This window comes from Triticum urartu, chromosome 2A (assembly GCF_056163025.1).
Source record: "Triticum urartu cultivar PI428250 chromosome 2A, HENAU_Tu73, whole genome shotgun sequence".
Lineage (NCBI taxonomy): Eukaryota > Viridiplantae > Streptophyta > Magnoliopsida > Poales > Poaceae > Triticum > Triticum urartu.
Window position 1 is genome coordinate 666,871,841 of NC_141874.1, and position 19,472 is coordinate 666,891,312.

Below are 19,472 nucleotides of genomic sequence, written 5' to 3' on the forward strand. Positions count from 1 at the left end.
TCTCTACCTGCCGGCCACCCAACCGCCACGGTCAACATAATTTATGACGACCGTCCACCTTGGGCCCACGCGTCAGCGACGGCGGTCGTCCTTTTTTAAGCCGGGCGTGCGACGGGGCCGTCCTCATCCACTTACCACTCGCCCCACGTCCCCATCTGGCCACCCCTGCCCCCATGCCGGCGACAACCCTATCCATCGCCAGCATGGGTTTCTTCTCCGGTATCGGCAGCAGCCGCAAGGGCAAAGCCCCCGCCCGCCATTCCCCCTCCCTCCCCGCCCTCCCCGCGCCGGCGCGCGCTCCCCGGCAGAGGCAGCGCATCAACGTGCCGTTGCACCAGGCCGAGTGGTACTGGCACCACCGCGTGCCTCTGCCGTACCCGGACGTGACGCTGCCGCATGACTGGCATTTGGATCCGGAGAGGATCCCAGTGCCGGCGGCGCCGCGGACGGCGAGGGCCCATGCGGAGGAGGTGCGGCGCCGGCGGGCATTGCTGACGTCGGAGCAGCGCGCCGACCCGCACTTCGCCGCCGACTCGCCCAGCTGGACTCGATGGTTCGCCTTTGAGCACGAGAAGGCAAGGCGACGCGGCGTCCGCGGCGTCGACCACAGCCTGCCGCCGCCCGCACTCGTCGTCCGCGACGAGGACCAGGAGGCCAAGGCCGCCTACCAGGCGGCCATCAAGGAGAGCGAGCAGGAGGAGCGGTGGAGGGAGGCGGACGAGGCGGCTTTCGAGGCTGCCATGGCGGAGGCCATGGCCCTCTCCGCAGCGGGCGACTGCGTCATGCCGCCGGTGGCCCCGCCGTCCCCGCCCAAAGCCGAGCCGGAGGAGCCGGCCTACCGCGACCGCTACTCCTGGACCGGAGTAGTGCGCGAGTGGGTCAGCGCTGCATCGGTCTGGCTCGGGGCGACGGAGAAGAAGGAGGCGGCCTACCTCGACCACTGGCGCCGCGTTCGGCTGGCCGAGGAGCGCCGGGAGGGCGAGCGTCTGCAGATGTTCGAGCGCGAGGCCGACGAGGAGGCGTGCCAGGCCCAGGCAACGGCGGCAAAGCCCGACATTGCCGCCGTCTGGAACACGACGTTCCCCTGGGCCGGCCCTGCGCCGACGTTGATCGACCTCACCGGTCCTGATGCAGACGCCGCCGACGATGAGGACGCCTAGGGCAGCGCGTCGTCTTGTTTTTAGTATTTTTATTAATGTAATGTGGACTTTCGCCGGCATTCATGGCCGGCTTTTATGTTTAATTAAATGCATATATTTATTTTCAAACTGCTCGTAAATTTTTTTTGGCGTGCCGACAAAATGGGTCGGGCCAGCGTTGGACGCTCGCGCCGACTCAAACACAGCATCAGATGTTTGTGTCCGCCGGGCCGACCCAAATAGAAAAAAAGTGGACAAAAGCGCCGTCCGTTTGGATCGGCCCGTTGGAGTTGCTCTCGGTTTGAGTAAATCTGGTAGTATCTTGCCTGAATTGCATCGTCTTGTCGAATGTCAACGGATGAAAACCACTTCTGCCAAACCCATGTATAGTCATGGCTGAACAGAAAAGAGAAGCTGGTGCCAAACAATACAAGTATAACCTGCAACACGATGCTCGTAGTACTATAAAATGGCACCATTAAAAGGGAGACGTCGATGGATAATGCTGCGGTCGCCTCTCCGCAAGGGAATTAACGGCCCATAACGTGTCGCTTCCCTTTGTTGGGTTCGCCCGGTTTTCTGTTAAGTGTCAACTTCGGCCATGAAAGAAACCCTGCAAGTTGCGCCTGTCGTGCTCCTCCTTACTCCCCCCCCACAAATTGCCCCGAACATATTTTTTGTTGCTAATTGGTCCCCTTCATTTCGCCACACCAGATAACACCAAGAAATGAGCAAGGCGAATACCGAAATTCGGCCGACTTAACATCACTGTTGAATAGCAGGTGACAACTAATCAAAATGACATATGAACGACAGGGAAACCGGATATTTATATATGGTTGATTGAAAAGTAAACCCCTCTTGCTCCATCGCTTCTCCGAGCTTGCGAGAATTCAGCGCAATCGGCACGCGACATGTACAGAAAACATTCAGACTTTCAGAGGCTTGCGACCCGCTCTGCAAACTGAATTCCTCGCTCTTTTTCCCGGAGAGTCGACGGGCAGGGGGATGGGGGTGCTGATCGGTGCCTGGCATCAGGCATTGAGTTGCCAGACTGACTAATTAACACTATTACCACAGGGTGCTTGCTTACTTACTAAATCGGCCCTCCTCCTCGTCTTGTTATTATGGACCGGTGCTACCAAACCGAGCTGCATTCCATGTCGGCGTCGGGGTCTCTACTGCGCCGCGGCCGCGATCGAGGACGACGACCGGGAGGGCCACGCCGAGGGCGGCCTCCAGGAGGCCGCCTGCTGTTGCTTGCGCCTCTTGGGGTCCTCGAGCTCCGAGGTCAGCATCTCGAACATCACCTGCACGTCCTTGTATCCACAGGTCTGCACGTCCTCGTGAAGCTTCAGTATGCTGCCTCCACTGCCTGCACGCACGAACGCACGGGTTGGTTTCAGATAAGGGTTTTGTTGTCACTGTCATGGGTTCCTCCCCACACTTTGTTAGTGGAGAGGAAAGCAGGAGCTATGCTCTGCTGGCTTCTTCTGCACCTTAGGAATTCGTGGGGGGGGGGGGGGGGGGGGGGGGGGGGGGGGGGGGGGGTTTGAAAGATATGTGACACTCGTTGCCACTCGTGCGAATGGAATGACACCTCAGCTTTTTTTAATGGAATAATGACACCTCAGCTTGTTGTGTATACTTGTTCCCTTTCTCCTTTCTTTCCCACTAATTTCATGATTTTTTTAGCAACAAAGTGACTTTTTCTTTGAACGGCAACAGAGTGACTTTATTATTAACTAAAGAAAGAGATTATATTTGGTTGAAAGAACTAAAAAAACAGGAGTACACATTAAATCTTTTTGATGTCATCATCTCCTACTGGCTATTTTTTATTTTTTGAGAACATCTCCTACTTCACTTTTTCCTTGCACAAACGGCGAACTAGCAAGTAGATTGGGCCCTAAGAAAGTGTTGTTCCCCCAGGTCCATTCCTTTCCTGGCAGGTCGAACAACTTGGCAATTGGCGTCATGGGCCTAGCACAAATGGCAAAGCCACTAAGGCCCGTGTACTAAAGTTCTAGTATCTATTAATAAGACCTTGGGGCCCTAAACAATAATGGGCTTCCACTTCCACCACCGGCAATATAACCGAAGCTGCCGAGTCGAGGGTGTTTTTTATTCCTCTGGATAAAAAGGGCGGGCGATGTAAAGAACACAACAGCACACACAGCATTATTGGCACGCACAGAAACACCAGAAGCTATCTAGACAAGGAAAAAACTCCCAGAAGAGGAAGTAAAAGATATTCGATATTCTTCTACCCTCACCTCACCCCCAGCAAAAAAAGAAGGGGAAAAAAGTGAGACCAACAGGGTAAAGGGAGACATTCGATATTCTTCTACCGCGAGATCGACGGCTAAACGCACCCCGTCATGCATTCTTATCTAGAAACCGCATGCGCCTTTTCCTCAGCTAGCCAAGAACATTCCCCGCCTCGGGTTCTCACCACGAAGCTTCTTCGCCTCCTTTTCCACTACCTAAGACTTTACCACAAAGGCGCACGACACGCATGAATATATATAGTACGCCCTTTATTCCCAGCCCCAAGCGAGACCGATGGAGCGCCGCAAGTTCACTTACACGGTGACGTGTGGCTTTTTTTTATGGGATGGTAATGCATACCATGGTGAGTGACGTGACTCCATGTTGCTGCAACGAACGGCTGGGGACAAAAAGAAAAGGAGATAGCTCCACAAAGATACAAAACAAAAATGTAAAGGTTGCCATCGCCTATTGGCCGGCTATCATCACCCCGATCTCCAAAAAAACTGCTATCATCGCACTGTTCCAACAGAAAAAAGATGTAGACGCCATGGGCGGCTCCGGTGGCCTGCGGCGTTCTTCCCGGGGCCCCGGTTTGATTTGTGCACACGATCATTGCGCCTACGAGTACTGGTATTACGATACAGTGTCCTACGATGATCCTGCCATAGGTCCATGACCATAAGCTCGAGTTCTAGACAAGTTGGTGGACACTATCTCCCAATGATTGTGTGGTTGAGTGTCACATTTCCATAGAAAACCTCCTGATGACCGGAAGAGAACCATTGGCAGTGGCAGACCAGTCCCCTTGCGCACCGCCGCAGCCGCAAAAGCTCGGTTCAGACGGCACGAGCTTAGCTGAATTATTGGAGGGCAATGGCAATGCACACTTGCTAAGACAAGTATCTCAAGACCACAGCCAGACAAGGGAAGCTGCGAGAGATGAGGACACCACAAGCAGTACTGCTACCACTTTTTCTCCCTATAGATAGATTTGCACGGTGTCAAGGAAGATCTGTGCAGGTGTGTGGCAAAGATAATTCATCAGTAATTATTAACCGTGCGGCAAATATCAGAGGCGCATCGTAGTAAACGAGCAGGCCCACGACACTTGTCGGCGCGCGCCTACTGAATATGGACGGTACCGGCTGGCGGCACAGTGCGGCGGCCAGTGCCAAGTACTGGCGACGAGATCTCACACTGTGCGGCGCTGCTAATTCATTCCTCGCACTTGCAGGCTGCTGCCAAGTTCCTTGTACGTACAGTTGCGTACCGACAGGGGAGGTTGACTTCCTCGGCAGAGCATTCAGTCTCGTGCAAGTGCAGAGCAGTGTTATTTTGAAGAGAAGTATACCTAACAGAACCCGTTGAAACTGCAAAGAAATTTTCAGCATGGGTGGTCGGCAGCAGAAATTGAGAAAGAGGTCGCCAGGCTTTTCACCCCGGGGCCCGCGTGTGTTAGAATATGTGAGGGGAGGAGCTAGATTTGGGAGGGAGGACGCTAGTGCGAGATGACGGGGCGCGGAGGTGTGGCTTCTAGACTGAAACTGCAAAGTCCAATCCGATCTGTATTTTAGTGGAGAGGAACCGCATTCCAAAATGGATTAGTCTTTGACCCGTGCAGTAAATTAAACTGACGAGCGTGGTCAATGCCGTAGGGGCGAAGAATTTGCCGATTAAAGTAAGTTCGATCCGATTATTATACCACCACTACTGTAGTACTAGAAAACAGCTGCAGGATTCAGTGGTTTCTTGCGGAGGATGTATAATAAACTGACTAATTACGCAGACTGAAGCGTCAGCTAACCGCTACCGAACTCTGATAAGTTTCTTAAGTTTTGGATCAGGAGAGGGAAAGATGAAGAAGAAAATTATAAGCATGGCTTGGCTATGACTGTACTGTTGAGTATGAAATTCTCTGTTCATCTAAGAAATTGCAGTTTTATCCTGAATAAACCTCAGGCACGCGCGTGTCACCTACCTAGAATTCTAGATGCTGCTGTTTTGTCCCGCAGAGTGGAGTGGTAAAAACAATCCACGAGTGAATTCCGCAGTGATCGTGGGAAGTGGGAACTCAACTGACTAAACTGAAGCAGGAGGTGTCGCTCTGCGTGTGGCAACTATAAACCTCTAATTCAGGGCAACTGACTCAACTGATCAAAACAGCCTACTACGCATCTGATCTGCGTGCTAGCCGTGCCCAGGGCCACGGATCGGCCAATGGACGACGGCGAGGACTCGACGTGGAGAGGGGCGGTGGCGGCGGCGCGTACCTGTCTTGCGGGAGCGGACGCGGGTGGAGACGGCGGCGAGCGCGCGGCGCGCGGGGAAGACGACCTTCTTGCGCCACCAGGCCATCATCGCGCGCACGGGCGCCGGTATCCTCGCGGCGGCGGCCAGCCTCGACGCCCACCTCGCTCGCTCGCTCTCGCTCTGGCTGGGTGGTTCGGGATGGGATTTTGATCTCGAAACGAATCGAATCGAACGCGCCCCTCCTGTCCTGGACTGACGCCGCGCGGGCTGATGGGTACTGTTGGGCTGCTGTTTATAGGCGAAGGCGGGGCAGCGGCGCTGGTTGTTGGTTGGTTGCACTCGCTGCGTTTTGGATCCGTGTGCTCTCCTCTGCTCTGCTCTGCCTTTTTATCCCTCGCGTGCCTAGGCTAGGGCTTCGCTGCTATCCGCACCCCAGGCCCCTGCAAAAAATGTATGGGTACATAGAATATGTATGTCTAATACATATTCCATCTGCCATGTGTTTATTGGTTCACCACGAATTTTAGGTCAAATTTTCAATCATAGTATATATTTGACTAGCCAAATATCTCTACCATTGAAGGGAAGTTGGCGTTGGTACGTCACCAAATGCGGTTTGGTCCCTCCCCATTCGTTTGGAATAATCTAAACCAAATCATGTTTTTCTTACCTTACTCTAGTGAAAACCCGGCACTAAATCAATCAAATCTTACTAAAATCATGGCCTGCATTAACTCAATTAACTAGATCAAATTTTACTTGTCTTCTCCTACTCATGCTCAAATCAAACCAAATCCTACCAAAATCTAGAATATGATTTCCTGCAAAAAAAATCTGGTATCTGATGGGTGTAGCGTATATGTCAGACACGATGGTGTTGAACCATTAGAATATGTATGCCCCCATTTGCAGCACACGGAAAATTAGCTGGTTAGTTTTATGCTGGAATAACTATACTTATATTTAGTCAAATCCATGGTCAGAGTTTGATCCGAAATATGAGGATGACTAATAAACTTAGACAAATTAAGTACCCTAAACTGTTTCTTAATATTGTAAGTACAACATAACATAGATGCACATAGGCTCACGCTCATCTACTGAATTTTAGGCTAGGAAAGCTTCAAGATTAACGGAGTCACGATAAAGATCATTCCACCGACTATAATATCATCATGCTGAAAATTTAAGGCGCTTTAATGAGATGCAAGTGCAGTAAATGCACAGTTTAGTCCATGATGAACTAGGCATTCAACCAATGTTTCAATCTTGAGCCACTCTAAACTACGGAGATTTCAACACGTGGTACGATTATGATTATACATTGATCGGTCTCCCACCCCCCTCCCCATGACCCCGTTCATCAAAGTGTGCTAGGGTGTGTTAGGATTGTTTTCTTATTAATACCATAATCATGTGATGTTTTTTAGTAAATTGCAGGTTCTATAGAAGATATATTTTTCGTGGCTCCTTGCAGATTAAGGACGGGCTACTCGGATGTTACTATTGCCAAAAGTCACACGCCAACACACAATCATCTCACGCTTTCAATTATGGAAAATTCTAGAGTGTGATCTGTTGAATTTTGTAGAAAACACGCTTGGGATTGTTTCTTATGTGCCCATAAAGTTTGAAGATGGTGAATGCACGCTCAATGAAGTGGATTGTAGTAGAATGTGATTTCTATAGAAAATGTATATTTTGTTGCTCGTCACGGACTATTGACGGGCTAGGTACTTGGATGGTATTTCCAAAAAGGCACACGCCAATGCATGATACGTCTCCTACGTATCTATAATTTTTGATTGCTCCATATTATATTATCTACTGTTTTGGACATTATTGGGCTTTGTTATCCACTTTTATATTATTTTTGGGACTAACCTATTAACCGGAGGCCCAGCCCAGAATTATTGTTTTTTGCCTGTTTTAGGGTTTCGAAGAAAAGGAATATCAAATGGAGTCCAAATGGAATAAAACCTTCGGGAACGTGATTTTCTCACCGAATACAACTCAGGAGACTTGGACCCTACGTCAAGCCAATTAACAGGAGGCCACGAGGTAGGGGGCGCGCCTGCCCCCTCCCCCCCAAGCGCGCCCTCCACCCTTGTGGGCCCCCTATTGCTCCACCGACGTACTTCTTCCTCCTATATATACCCACGTATCCCCAAACGATCAGAACAGGAGTCAAAACCCTAATTCCATCGCCGTAACTTTCTGTATCCACGAGATCCCATCTTGGGGCCTGTTTCGGAGCTCCGCCGGAGGGGGCATCGATCACGGAGGGCTTCTACATCAACACCATAGCCTCTCCGATGAAGTGTGAGTAGTTTACTTCAGACCTACGGTCCATAGTTAGTAGCTAGATGGCTTCTTCTCTCTTTTTGGATCTCAATACAATGTTCTCCCCCTCTCTTGTGGAGATCTATTCAATGTAATCTTCTTTTTGCGGTGTGTTTGTTGAGACCGATGAATTGTGGGTTTATGATCAAGTCTATCTATCAATAATATTTGAATCTTCTCTGAGTTCTTTTATGTATGATTGGTTATCTTTGCAAGTCCCTTCGAATTATCAGTTTGGTTTGGCCTACTAGATTGATCTTTCTTGCAATGGGAGAAGTGCTTAGCTTTGGGTTCAATCTTGCGGTGTCCTTTCCCGGTGACAGTAAGGGCAGCAAGGCACGTATTGTATTGTTGCCATCGAGGATAACAAGATGGGGTTTTCTTCATATTGCATGAGTCTATCCCTCTACATCATGTCATCTTGCTTAAGGCGTTACTCTATTTTTAACTTAATACTCTAGATCCATGCTGGATAGCGGTCGATGAGTGGAGTAATAGTAGCAGATGCAGGCAGGAGTCGGTCTACTTGTCTCGGACGTGATGCCTATATACATGATCATGCGTAGATATTCTCATAACTATGCTCAATTCTGTCAATTGCTCAACAGTAATTTGTTCACCCACCGTAGAATACTTATGCTCTCGAGAGAATCCACTAGTGAAACCTATGGCCCCCGGGTCTATCTTTATCATATTAATCTCCTACTACTTAGTTATTTACTTTGCCATTTACTTTGCCTTTATTTTACTTTGCATATTTATCATAAAAATACCAAAAATATTATCTTATCATATCTAACAGATCTCACTCTCGTAAGTGGCCCTATAGGGATTGAGAACCCTATTTGTGTTGGTTGCGAGGATTTATTTGTTTTGTACAGGTACGAGGGACTCGCGCGTAGCCTCCTACTGGATTGGTACCTTGGTTCTCAAAAACTGAGAGAAATACTTATGCTACTTTGCTGCATCATCCCTTCCTCTTCGGGGAAAACCAACACAGTGCTAAAAGAGGTAGCAAGAAGGATTTCTGGCGCCGTTGCCGGGGAGGTCTAGGCAAAAGTCAACATACCAAGTACCCATCACATACCCTTATCTCCCGCATTACATTATTTGCCATTTGCCTCTCGTTTTCCTCTCCCCCCCAATTCACCCTTGTCGTTTTATTCGCCCTCTCTCTCTCTCTATCCTCCCTCTCTTTCTCTATTTGCCCCTTTTTGTCTGCTTGCTTTTTGTTTGCTTGTTTGTCGCAATGGCTCAAGATAATACTAAATTGTGTGACTTCACCAATACCAACAACAATGATTTTATTAGCACTCCGATTGCTCCTCTTACCGATGCTGAATCTTGTGAAATTAATACTGATTTGCTGAATCTTGTCATGAAAGATCCGTTCTCCGGCCTTCCTAGTGAAGATGCCGCTACCCATCTAAATAGCTTCGTTGATTTGTGTGACATGCAAAAGAAGAAAGATGTGGATAATGATATTGTTAAATTGAAGCTATTTCCTTTTTCGCTTAGAGATCGTGCTAAAGCTTGGTTTTCGTCTTTGCCTAAAAATAGTATTGATTCATGGAACAAGTGCAAAGGTGCTTTTATCTCTAAGTATTTTCCTCCCGCAAAGATCATCTCTCTTAAAAACGATATTATGAATTTTAAGCAACTTGATCATGAACATGTTGCGCAAGCTTGGGAGAGAATGAAACTAATGATACGTAATTGCCCTACTCATGGTTTAAATTTGTGGATGATTATACAAAATTTTTATACCGGATTGAATTTTGCTTCTAGAAATCTTTTGGATTCGGCCGCGGGAGGCACTTTTATGGAAATCACCTTACGAGAAGCTACTAAACTCCTAGATAATATTATGGTTAATTATTCTCAATGGCATACTGAAAGATCTACTAATAAAAAGGTGCATGCGATAGAAAAAATTAATGTTTTGAGTGGAAAGATGGATGAACTTATGAAATTATTTGCTAATAAGAGTGACTCTTCTGATCCTAATGATATGCCCTTGTCTACTTTGATTGAGAATAATAATGAATCTATGGATGTGAATTTTGTTGGTAGGAACAATTTTGGTAATAATGCGTATAGAGGAAATTTCAATCCTAGGCCTTATCCTAGTAATCCCTCTAATAATTATGGTAATTCCTACAACAATTCCTATGGAAATTATAATAAGATGCCCTCTGATTTTGATTCTAATATTAAATAATTTATTACTTCGCAAAAGAATTTTAATGCTATGATTGAAGAAAAATTGCTTAAGATTGATGATTTGGCTAGGAACGTTGATAGAATTGCTCTTGATGTTGATTCTTTGAAACTTAGATCTATTCCAGCTAAACATGATATCAATGAGTCTCTGAAAGCCATGAGAATTTCCATTGACGAGTGCAAAGAAAGAACCGGATGCGTGCTAAGAAAGATGCCTTTATAAAAGCGTGTTCTTCTAGTTCCTATGAAAATAATGATGAAGATCTAAAAGTTATTGATGTGTCCCCTATTAAATCTTTGTTTTGCGATATGAATCTTGATCATGATGGGACTGAATATGATCCACCTTTACCTAGAAGGCGTTCCAAGAATTCTGAATCTTTTGATCTTGATGCTAAATTTGATAAAAGTGGGATTGAAGAAATTAAAACCCTAGATGTTGCTAAACCCACTATTATGGATTTGAAGGAACTTAACTATGAAAATTGCTCTTTGGTTGATTGTATTTCCTTGTTGCAATCCGTGCTAAATTCTCCTCACGCTTATAGTCAAAATTAAGCGTTTACTAAACATATCGTTGATGCCTTGATGGAATCTTATGAAGAAAAACTTGAATTGGAAGTTTCTATCCCTAGAAAACTTTATGATGAGTGGGAACCAACTATTAAAATTAAAATTAAAGATCATGAATGCTATGCTTTATGTGATTTGGGTGCTAGTGTTTCCACAATTCCAAAGACTTTGTGTGATTTGTTAGGTTTCCGTGATTTTGATGATTGCTCTCTAAACTTGCACCTTGCGGATTGCACTATTAAGAAACCTATGGGAAGAATTAATGATGTTCTTATTGTTGCAAATAGGAATTATGTGCCCGTAGATTTTATTGTTCTTGACATAGATTGCAATCCTTCATGTCCTATTATTCTTGGTAGACCTTTCCTTAGAACGATTGGTGCAATTATTGATATGAAGGAAGGAAATATTAGATTCCAATTTCCGTTAAGGAAAGGCATGGAACACTTTCCTAGAAAGAAAATTAAATTACCTTATAAATCTATTATGAGAGCCACTTATGGATTGCCTACCAAAGATGGCAATACCTAGATCTATTCTTGCTTGTTATGCCTAGCTAGGGGCGTTAAATGATAGCACTTGTTGGGAGGCAACCCAATTTTATTTTTATTCCTTGCTTTTTTTCTCCTATTTAGTAATAAATAAATTATCTAGCCTCTATTTTGGTTATGTTTTTTGTGTTTCATTAGTGTTTGTGCCAAGTAGAACCGTTGGGAAGACTTGGGGAAAGTCTTGTTGAACTTGCTGTAAAAAACAGAAACTTTAGCGCTTACGAGAACTGCTGTCATTTTTATTTGGAAAGTGCTATTTAGTTAATTATTTTTGCAGATGATTAATAGATAAATTACTCAAGTCCAGAAATTTATTTTATAATTTTTTGGGTTCCAGATCTTGCGCTAGCTACAGATTACTACAGACTGTTCTGTTTTTGACAGATTCTGTTTTGCGTGTGTTGTTTGCTTATTTTGATGAATCTATGGCTAGTAAATTAGTTTATAAACCATAGAGAAGTTGGAATACAGTAGGTATAACACCCATATAAATAAATAATGAGTTCATTACAGTACCTTGAATTGGTCTTTTTTTTTTCTTTCGCTAACGGAGCTCACGAGATTTTCTACTTTAAGTTTTGTGTTGTGAAGTTTTCAAGTTTTGGGTAAAGATTTGATGGATTATGGAACAAGGAGTGGCAAGAGCCTAAGATTGGGGATGCCCATGGCACCCCCAAGATAATCTAAGGACACCTAAAAGACAAAGCTTGGGATGCCCCGGAAGGCATCCCCTCTTTCGTCTACTTCTATCGGTAACTTTACTTGGAGCTATATTTTTATTCGCCACATGATATGTGTTTTGCTTGGAGCGTCTTGTATGATTTGAGTCTTTGCTTGTTAGTTTACCACAATCATACTTGCTGTACACATCATTTGAGAGAGCCATACATGATTTGGAATTTTTTAGAATACTCTATGTGCTTCGCTTATATCTTTTGAGTTATATAATTTTGCTCTAGTGCTTCGCTTATACCTTTTAGAGCACGGTGGTGGATTTGTTTTATAGAAACTATTGATCTCTCATGCTTCACTTAGATTATTTTGAGAGTCTTAATAGCATGGTAATTTGCTTAAAATCCTAATATGCTTGGTATGCAAGATTAATAATAAAACTTTCTTATGAGTGTGTTGAATACTAAGACAAGTTTGATGCTTGATAATTGTTTTGAATGGAGGTAATAATATCAAAGTCGTGCTAGTTGAGTAGTTGTGAAATTGAGAAATACTTGTGTTGAAGTTTGCAAGTCCTGTAGCATGCACGTATGGTAAACGTTATGCAACAAATTTGAAACATGAGGTGTTATTTGATTGTCTTCCTTATGAGTGGCGGTCAGGGACGAGCGATGGTCTTTTCCTACCTATCTATCCCCCTAGGAGCATGCGCGTAGTACCGAGGTTTCTGATGACTTGTAGATTTTTGCAATAAGTATGTGAGTTCTTTATGACTAATGTTGAGTCCATGGATTATACGCACTCTCACCCTTCCATCCTTGCTAGCCTCTTCGGTACCATGCATTGCCCTTTCTCACATTGAGAGTTGGCGCAAACTTCGCCGGTGCATCCAAACCCCGTGATATGATATGCTCTTTCACACATAAACCTCCTTATATCTTCCTCAAAACAGCCACCATACCTACCTATTATGGCATTTCCATAGCCATTCCGAGATATATTGCCATGCAACTTTCCATCATTCCGTTCATCATGACACATTCATCATTGTCATATTGCTTAGCATGATAATGTAGTTGACATAGTATTTGTGGCAAAGCCACCGTTCATAATTCTTTCATACATGTCACTCTTGGTTCATTACATATCCCGGTACACCGCCGGAGGCATTCATATAGAGTCATCTTTGTTCTAGTATCGAGTTGTAATCATTGAGTTGTAAATAAATAGAAGTGTGATGACCATCATTTTCTAGAGCATTGTCCCATGTGAGGAATAAAAAAAAGAGAGAGAAGGCCCAAAAAAAGAGAAAGGCCATAAAAAAGAAAATGCCCAAAAAGAAAAAAAAAGAGAAAAAGAGAGAAGGGACAATGTTACTATCCTTTGCCACACTTGTGCTTCTAAGTAGCACCATGATGTTCATAGTAGAGAGTCTCTCATGTTATCACTTTCATATACTAGTGGGAATTTTTCATTATAGAACTTGGCTTGTATATTCCAACAATGGGCCTCCTCAAGTGCCCTAGGTCTTCGTGAGCAAGCAAGTTGGATGCACACCCACTAGTTTATTTTGTTGAGCTTTCATACATTTATAGCTCTAGTGCATCCGTTGCATGGCAATCCCTACTCCTTGCATTAACATCAATCGGTGGGCATCTCCATAGCCCATTGATTAGCCTCGTTGATGTGAGACTTCCTCCTTTTTTGTCTTCTCCGCATAACCCCCCTCATCATATTCTATTCCACCTATAGTGCTATGTCCATGTCTCGCGCTCATATATTGCGTGAAAGTTTATAGGTTTGAGATTACTAAAGTATGAAACAATTTCTTGGCTTGTCATCGGGGTTGTGCATGATGATAGCATTCTTGTGTGACGAAAATGAAACATGACTAAACCATATGATTTTGTAGGGATGAACTTTCTTTGGCCATGTTATTTTGAGAAGACATAATTGCTTAGTTAGTATGCTTGAAGTATTATCATTTTTATGTCAATATGAACTTTTGTCTTAAATCTTTCGGATCTGAATATTCATACCACAATTAAGAAGAAGTACATTAAAATTATGCCAAGTAGCACTCCGCATCCAAAAATTTGTTTTTATCATTTACCTACTCGAGGACGAGCAGGAATTAAGCTTGGGGATGCTTGATACGTCTCCAACGTATCTATAATTTTTTATTGCTCCATGCTATATTATCTACTGTTTTGGACATTATTGGGCTTTGTTATCCACTTCTATATTATTTTTGGGACTAACCTATTAACCGGAGGCCCGGCCCAGAATTGTTGTTTTTTGCCTGTTTTAGGGTTTCGAAGAAAAGGAATATCAAATGGAGTCCAAACGGAATGAAACCTTCGGGAACGTGATTTTCTCACCGAATACAACTCAGGAAACTTGGACCCTACGTCAAGCCAATTAACAGGAGGCCACGAGGTAGGGGGCGCGCCTGCCCCCCCCCAGGGGCGCCCTCCACCCTCGTGGGCCCCCTGTTGCTCCACCGACGTACTTCTTCCTCCTATGTATACCCATGTACCCCCAAACGATCAGAACATGAGCCAAAACCCTAATTCCACCGCCGTAACTTTCTGCATCCACGAGATCCCATCTTGGGGCCTGTTCCGGAGCTCCGCCAGAGGAGGCATCGATCATGGAGGGCTTCTACATCAACACCATAGCCTCTACAATGAAGCGTGAGTATTTTACTTCAGACCTACAGGTCCATAGTTAGTAGCTAGTGTTGGGGAACGTAGTAATTTCAAAATTTTCCTACGCACACGCAAGATCATGGTGATGCATAGCAATGAGAGGGAGAGTGTTGTCCACGTACCCTCGTAGACCGAAAGCGGAAGCGTTAGCACAACGCGGTTGATGTAGTCGTACGTCTTCACGATCCGACCGATCCAAGTACCGAAGGCACGGCACCTCCGAGTTCAGCACACGTTCAGCTCGATGACGTCCCGCAAACTCCGATCCAGCAGAGCTTCACAGGAGAGTTCCGTCAGCACGACGGCGTGGTGATGGTCATGATGTTGCTACCGACACAAGGCTTCGCCTAAGCACCGCTACGATATGACCGAGGTGGAATATGGTGGAGGGGGGCACCACACACGGCTGGGAGAGATCAACTGATCAACTTGTGTGTCTAGAGGTGCCCCCTGCCCCTATATAAGGATCAAGGGGGGAGACCGGCCGGCCCTCTATGGGCGCACCAGGAGGAGGAGTCCTCCTCCTAGTAGGAGCAGGACTCCCCTTTCCTACTCCTACTAGGAGGAGGAAAGGAAGGAGGAGAAGGAGAAGGAAGGAGAAGGAGGAAAAGGAGGAAAGGGGGGCCGGCCCCCTAGTCCAATTCGGTTTGGGCTAGGGGGGGCGCGCGCCCTGCCTCCTCTCTTTCACCACTTGGCCCATGAGGCCCATTACTTCTTCCTCGTATTTCCGTAACTCCCCGGTACCCTCGAAAATACCCGAATCACTCGGAACCTTTCCGATGTCCGAATATAGTCGTCCAATATATCGATCTTTACGTCTCGACCATTTCGAGACTCCTCGTCATGTCCCCGATCTCATCCGGGACTCCGAACTACCTTCGGTACATCAAATCACATAAACTCATAATACAATCGTCACCGAAACTTTAAGCGTGCGGACCCTACGGGTTCGAGAACTATGTAGACATGACCGAGACATGTCTCCGGTCAATAACCAATAGCGGAACCTGGATGCTCATATTGGCTCCCACATATTCTACGAAGATCTTTATCGGTCAGACCGCTTAACAACATACGTTGTTCCCTTTGTCATCGGTATGTTACTTGCCCGAGATTCGATCGTCGGTATCTCAATACCTAGTTCAATCTCGTTACCGGCAAGTCTCTTTACTCGTTCTGTAATACATCATTCCGCAACTAACTCATTAGTTGCAATGCTTGCAAGGCTTAAGTGATGTGCATTACCGAGAGGGCCCAGAGATACCTCTCCGACAATCGGAGTGACAAATCCTAATCTCGAAATACGCCAACCCAACAAGTACCTTCGGAGACACCTGTAGAGCACCTTTATAATCACCCAGTTAAGTTGTGACGTTTGGTAGCACACAAAGTGTTCCTCTGGTAAACGGGAGTTGCATAATCTCATAGTCATAGGAACATGTATAAGTCATGAAGAAAGCAATAGCAACAAACTAAACGATCAAGTGCTATGCTAACGGAATGGGTCAAGTCAATCACATCATTCTCCTAATGATGTGATCTCGTTAATCAAATGACAACTCATGTCTATGGTTAGGAAACATAACCATCTTTGATCAACGAGCTAGTCAAGTAGAGGCATACTAGTGACACTCTGTTTGTCTATGTATTCACACATGTATTATGTTTCTGGTTAATACAATTCTAGCATGGATAATAAACATTTATCATGATATAAGGACATAAAAAATAACTTTATTATTGCCTTTAGGGCATATTTCCTTCAATCTCCCACTTGCACTAGAGTCAATAATCTAGTTCACATCGCCATGTGATTTAATACCAATAGTTCACATCACCATGTGATTAACACCCATAGTTCACATCGACATGTGACCAACACCCAAAGGGTTTACTAGAGTCAATAATCTAGTTCACATCGCTATGTGATTAACACCCAAAGAGTACTGAGGTGTGATCATGTTTTGCTTGTGAGAGAAGTTTAGTCAATGGGTCTGCCACATTCAGATCCGTAAGTATTTTGCAAATTTCTTTGTCAACAATGCTCTGCACGGAGCTACTCTAGCTAATTGCTCCCACTTTCAATATGTATCCAGATTGAGATTTAGAGTCATATGGATCAGTGTCAAAATTTGCATCGACGTAACCCTTTATGACGAACCTTTTGTCACTTCCATAATCGAGAAACATATCCTTATTCCACTAAGGATAATTTTGACCAATGTCCAGTGATCTACTCCTAGATCACTATTGTACTCCTTTGCCAAACTCAGGGCAGGGTATACAATAGGTCTGGTACACAGCATGGCATACTTTATAGAACCTATGGCCGAGGCATAGGGAATGACTTTCATTCTCTCTCTATCTTCTGCCGTGGTCGGGTTTTGAGTCTTACTCAACTTCACACCTTGTAACACAGGCAAGAACTCCTTCTTTGACTGTTCCATTTTGAACTACTTCAAAATCTTATCAAGGTATGTACTCATTGAAAAACTTATCAAGCGTCTTGATCTATCTCTATAGATCTTGATGCTCAATATGTAAGCAGCTTCACCGAGGTCTTTCTTTGAAAAAAACTCCTTTCAAACATTCCTTTATGCTTTGCAGAATAATTCTACATCATCTCCGATCAACAATATGTCATACATATACTTATCAGAAATGATGTAGTGCTCCCACTCACTTTCTTGTAAATACAGGCTTCACCGCAAGTCTGTATAAAACTATATGCTTTGATAAACTTATCAAATCGTATATTCCAACTCCGAGATGCTTGCACCAGTCCATAGATGGATCGCTGGAGTTTGCATATTTTGTTAGTACCTTTAGGATCGACAAAACCTTCTCGTTGCATCATATACAACTCTTCTTTAATAAATCCTATTAAGGAATGCAGTTTTGTTTATCCATTTGCCAGATTTCATAAAATGTGGCAATAGCTAACATGATTCGGACAGACTTAAGCATAGATACGAGTGAGAAATTCTCATCGTGGTCAACACCTTGAACTTGTCAAAAACCTTTTTGCGACAATTCTAGCTTTGTAGATAGTAACACTACTATCAGCGTCCGTCTTCCTCTTGAAGATCCATTTAATCTCAATGGCTCGCCGATCTTTGGGCAAGTCAATCAAAGTCCATACTTTGTTCTTATACATGGATCTCATCTCAGATTTCATGGCCTCAAGCCATTTCACGGAATCTGGGCTCATCATCGCTTCATCATAGTTCGTAGGTTCGTCATGGTCAAGTAACATGACCTCCAGAACAGGATTACTGTACCACTCTAGTGCGGATCTCACTCTGGTTTACCTACGAGGTTCAGTAGTAACTTGATCTGAAGTTACATGATCATCATCATTAGCTTCCTCACTAATTGGTGTAGTAGTCATAGGAACAGATTTCTGTGATGAACTACTTTCCAATAAGGGAGCAGGTACAGTTACCTCATCAAGTTCTACTTTTCTCCCACTCACTTCTTTCGAGAGAAACTCCTTCTCTAGAAAGGATCCATTCGCAGCAATGAATATCTTGCCTTCGGATCTGTGATAGAAGGTGTACCCAACATTTTCTTTTGGGTATCCTATGAAGACGCACTTCTCCGATTTGGGTTTGAGCTTATCAGGTTGAAACTTTTTCACATAAGCATTGCAACCTCAAACTTTAAGAAACGACAGCTTAGGTTTCTTGCCAAACCATAGTTCATACGGTGTCGTCTCAACGGATTTAGATGGTGCCCTATTTAACGTGAATGTAGCTGCCTCTAATGCATAACCTCAAAACTATAGTGGTTAATCGGTAAGAAACATCATAGATTGCACTATATCCAATAATAGTACGGTTATGACGTTCGGACACACCATTATGTTGTGGTGTTCCAGGTGGCACGATTTTGTGAAACTATTCCACATTGTTGAAAACCAAACTCGTAACTCAAATATTTGTCTCAGCGATCAGATCGTAGAAACTTTATTTTCTTGTCACGATGATTTTCCACTTCACTCTGAAGTTTTTGAACTTTTCAAATGTTTCATACTTATGTTTCATCAAGTAGATATACCCATATATGCTCAAATCATCTGTGAAGGTCAAAAAATAACGATACCCGTCGCGAGCCTCAACATTCATCGGACTGCATACATCAGTATGTATTATTTCCAATAAGTCAGTTGCTTGCTCCATTGTTCCAGAGAACAGAGTCTTAGTCATCTTGCCCATGAGGCACGGTTCGCAAGCATCAACTGATTCATAATCAAGTGATTCCAAAAGCCCATCAGCATGGATTTTCTTCATGCGCTTTACACCAATATGACCTAAACGGCAGTGCCACAAATAAGTTGCACTATCATTATTAACTTTGCATCTTTTGGCTTCAATATTATGAGAATGTGTATCACCACAATCGAGATCCAACAAACCATTTTCATTGGGAGTATGACCATAGAAGGTTTTATTCATGTAAACAGAACAACAATTTATTCTCTTACTTAAATGAATAACCGTATTGCAATAAACATGATCAAATCATATTCATGCTCAACGCAAACACCAAATAACACTTATTTAGGTTCAACACTAATCCCGAAAGTATAGGGAGTGTGCGGTGATGATCATATCAATCTTGGAACCACTTCCAACACACATCGTCACTTCACCCTTAACTAGTCTCTGTTCATTCTGCAACTCCCGTTTCGAGTTACTACTCTTAGCAACTGAACCAGTATCAAATACCGAGGG

At 44.4% G+C, this 19,472-nt stretch overlaps 1 protein-coding gene across 1 annotated transcript; it reads right to left on the reverse strand.

The window, feature by feature from the left end:
* Positions 1-1,945: 1,945 nt before the first annotated feature.
* Positions 1,946-6,009, reverse strand: LOC125539584 (uncharacterized). The gene is made up of 2 exons (XM_048703074.2): positions 5,684-6,009; positions 1,946-2,514 (listed from the first exon to the last, which is right to left on the reverse strand). Exons 1-2 carry the CDS (start codon positions 5,769-5,771, stop codon positions 2,318-2,320), a joined length of 285 nt encoding a protein of 94 aa, XP_048559031.1. The 5' UTR covers positions 5,772-6,009; the 3' UTR covers positions 1,946-2,317.
* Positions 6,010-19,472: the final 13,463 nt, after the last annotated feature.

What these genes read in the sequence shown, in the direction of transcription:
- LOC125539584 (XM_048703074.2), bottom strand. Translation starts at nt 5,771, where the DNA reads ATGATGGCCTGGTGGCGCAAGAAGGTCGTCTTCCCCGCGCGCCGCGCG. An exon ending in CGTCCGCTCCCGCAAGACAG is followed by an intron (nt 2,515 to 5,683) that starts GTACGCGCCGCC and finishes TCGTGCGTGCAG; the next exon opens with GCAGTGGAGGCAGCATACTG.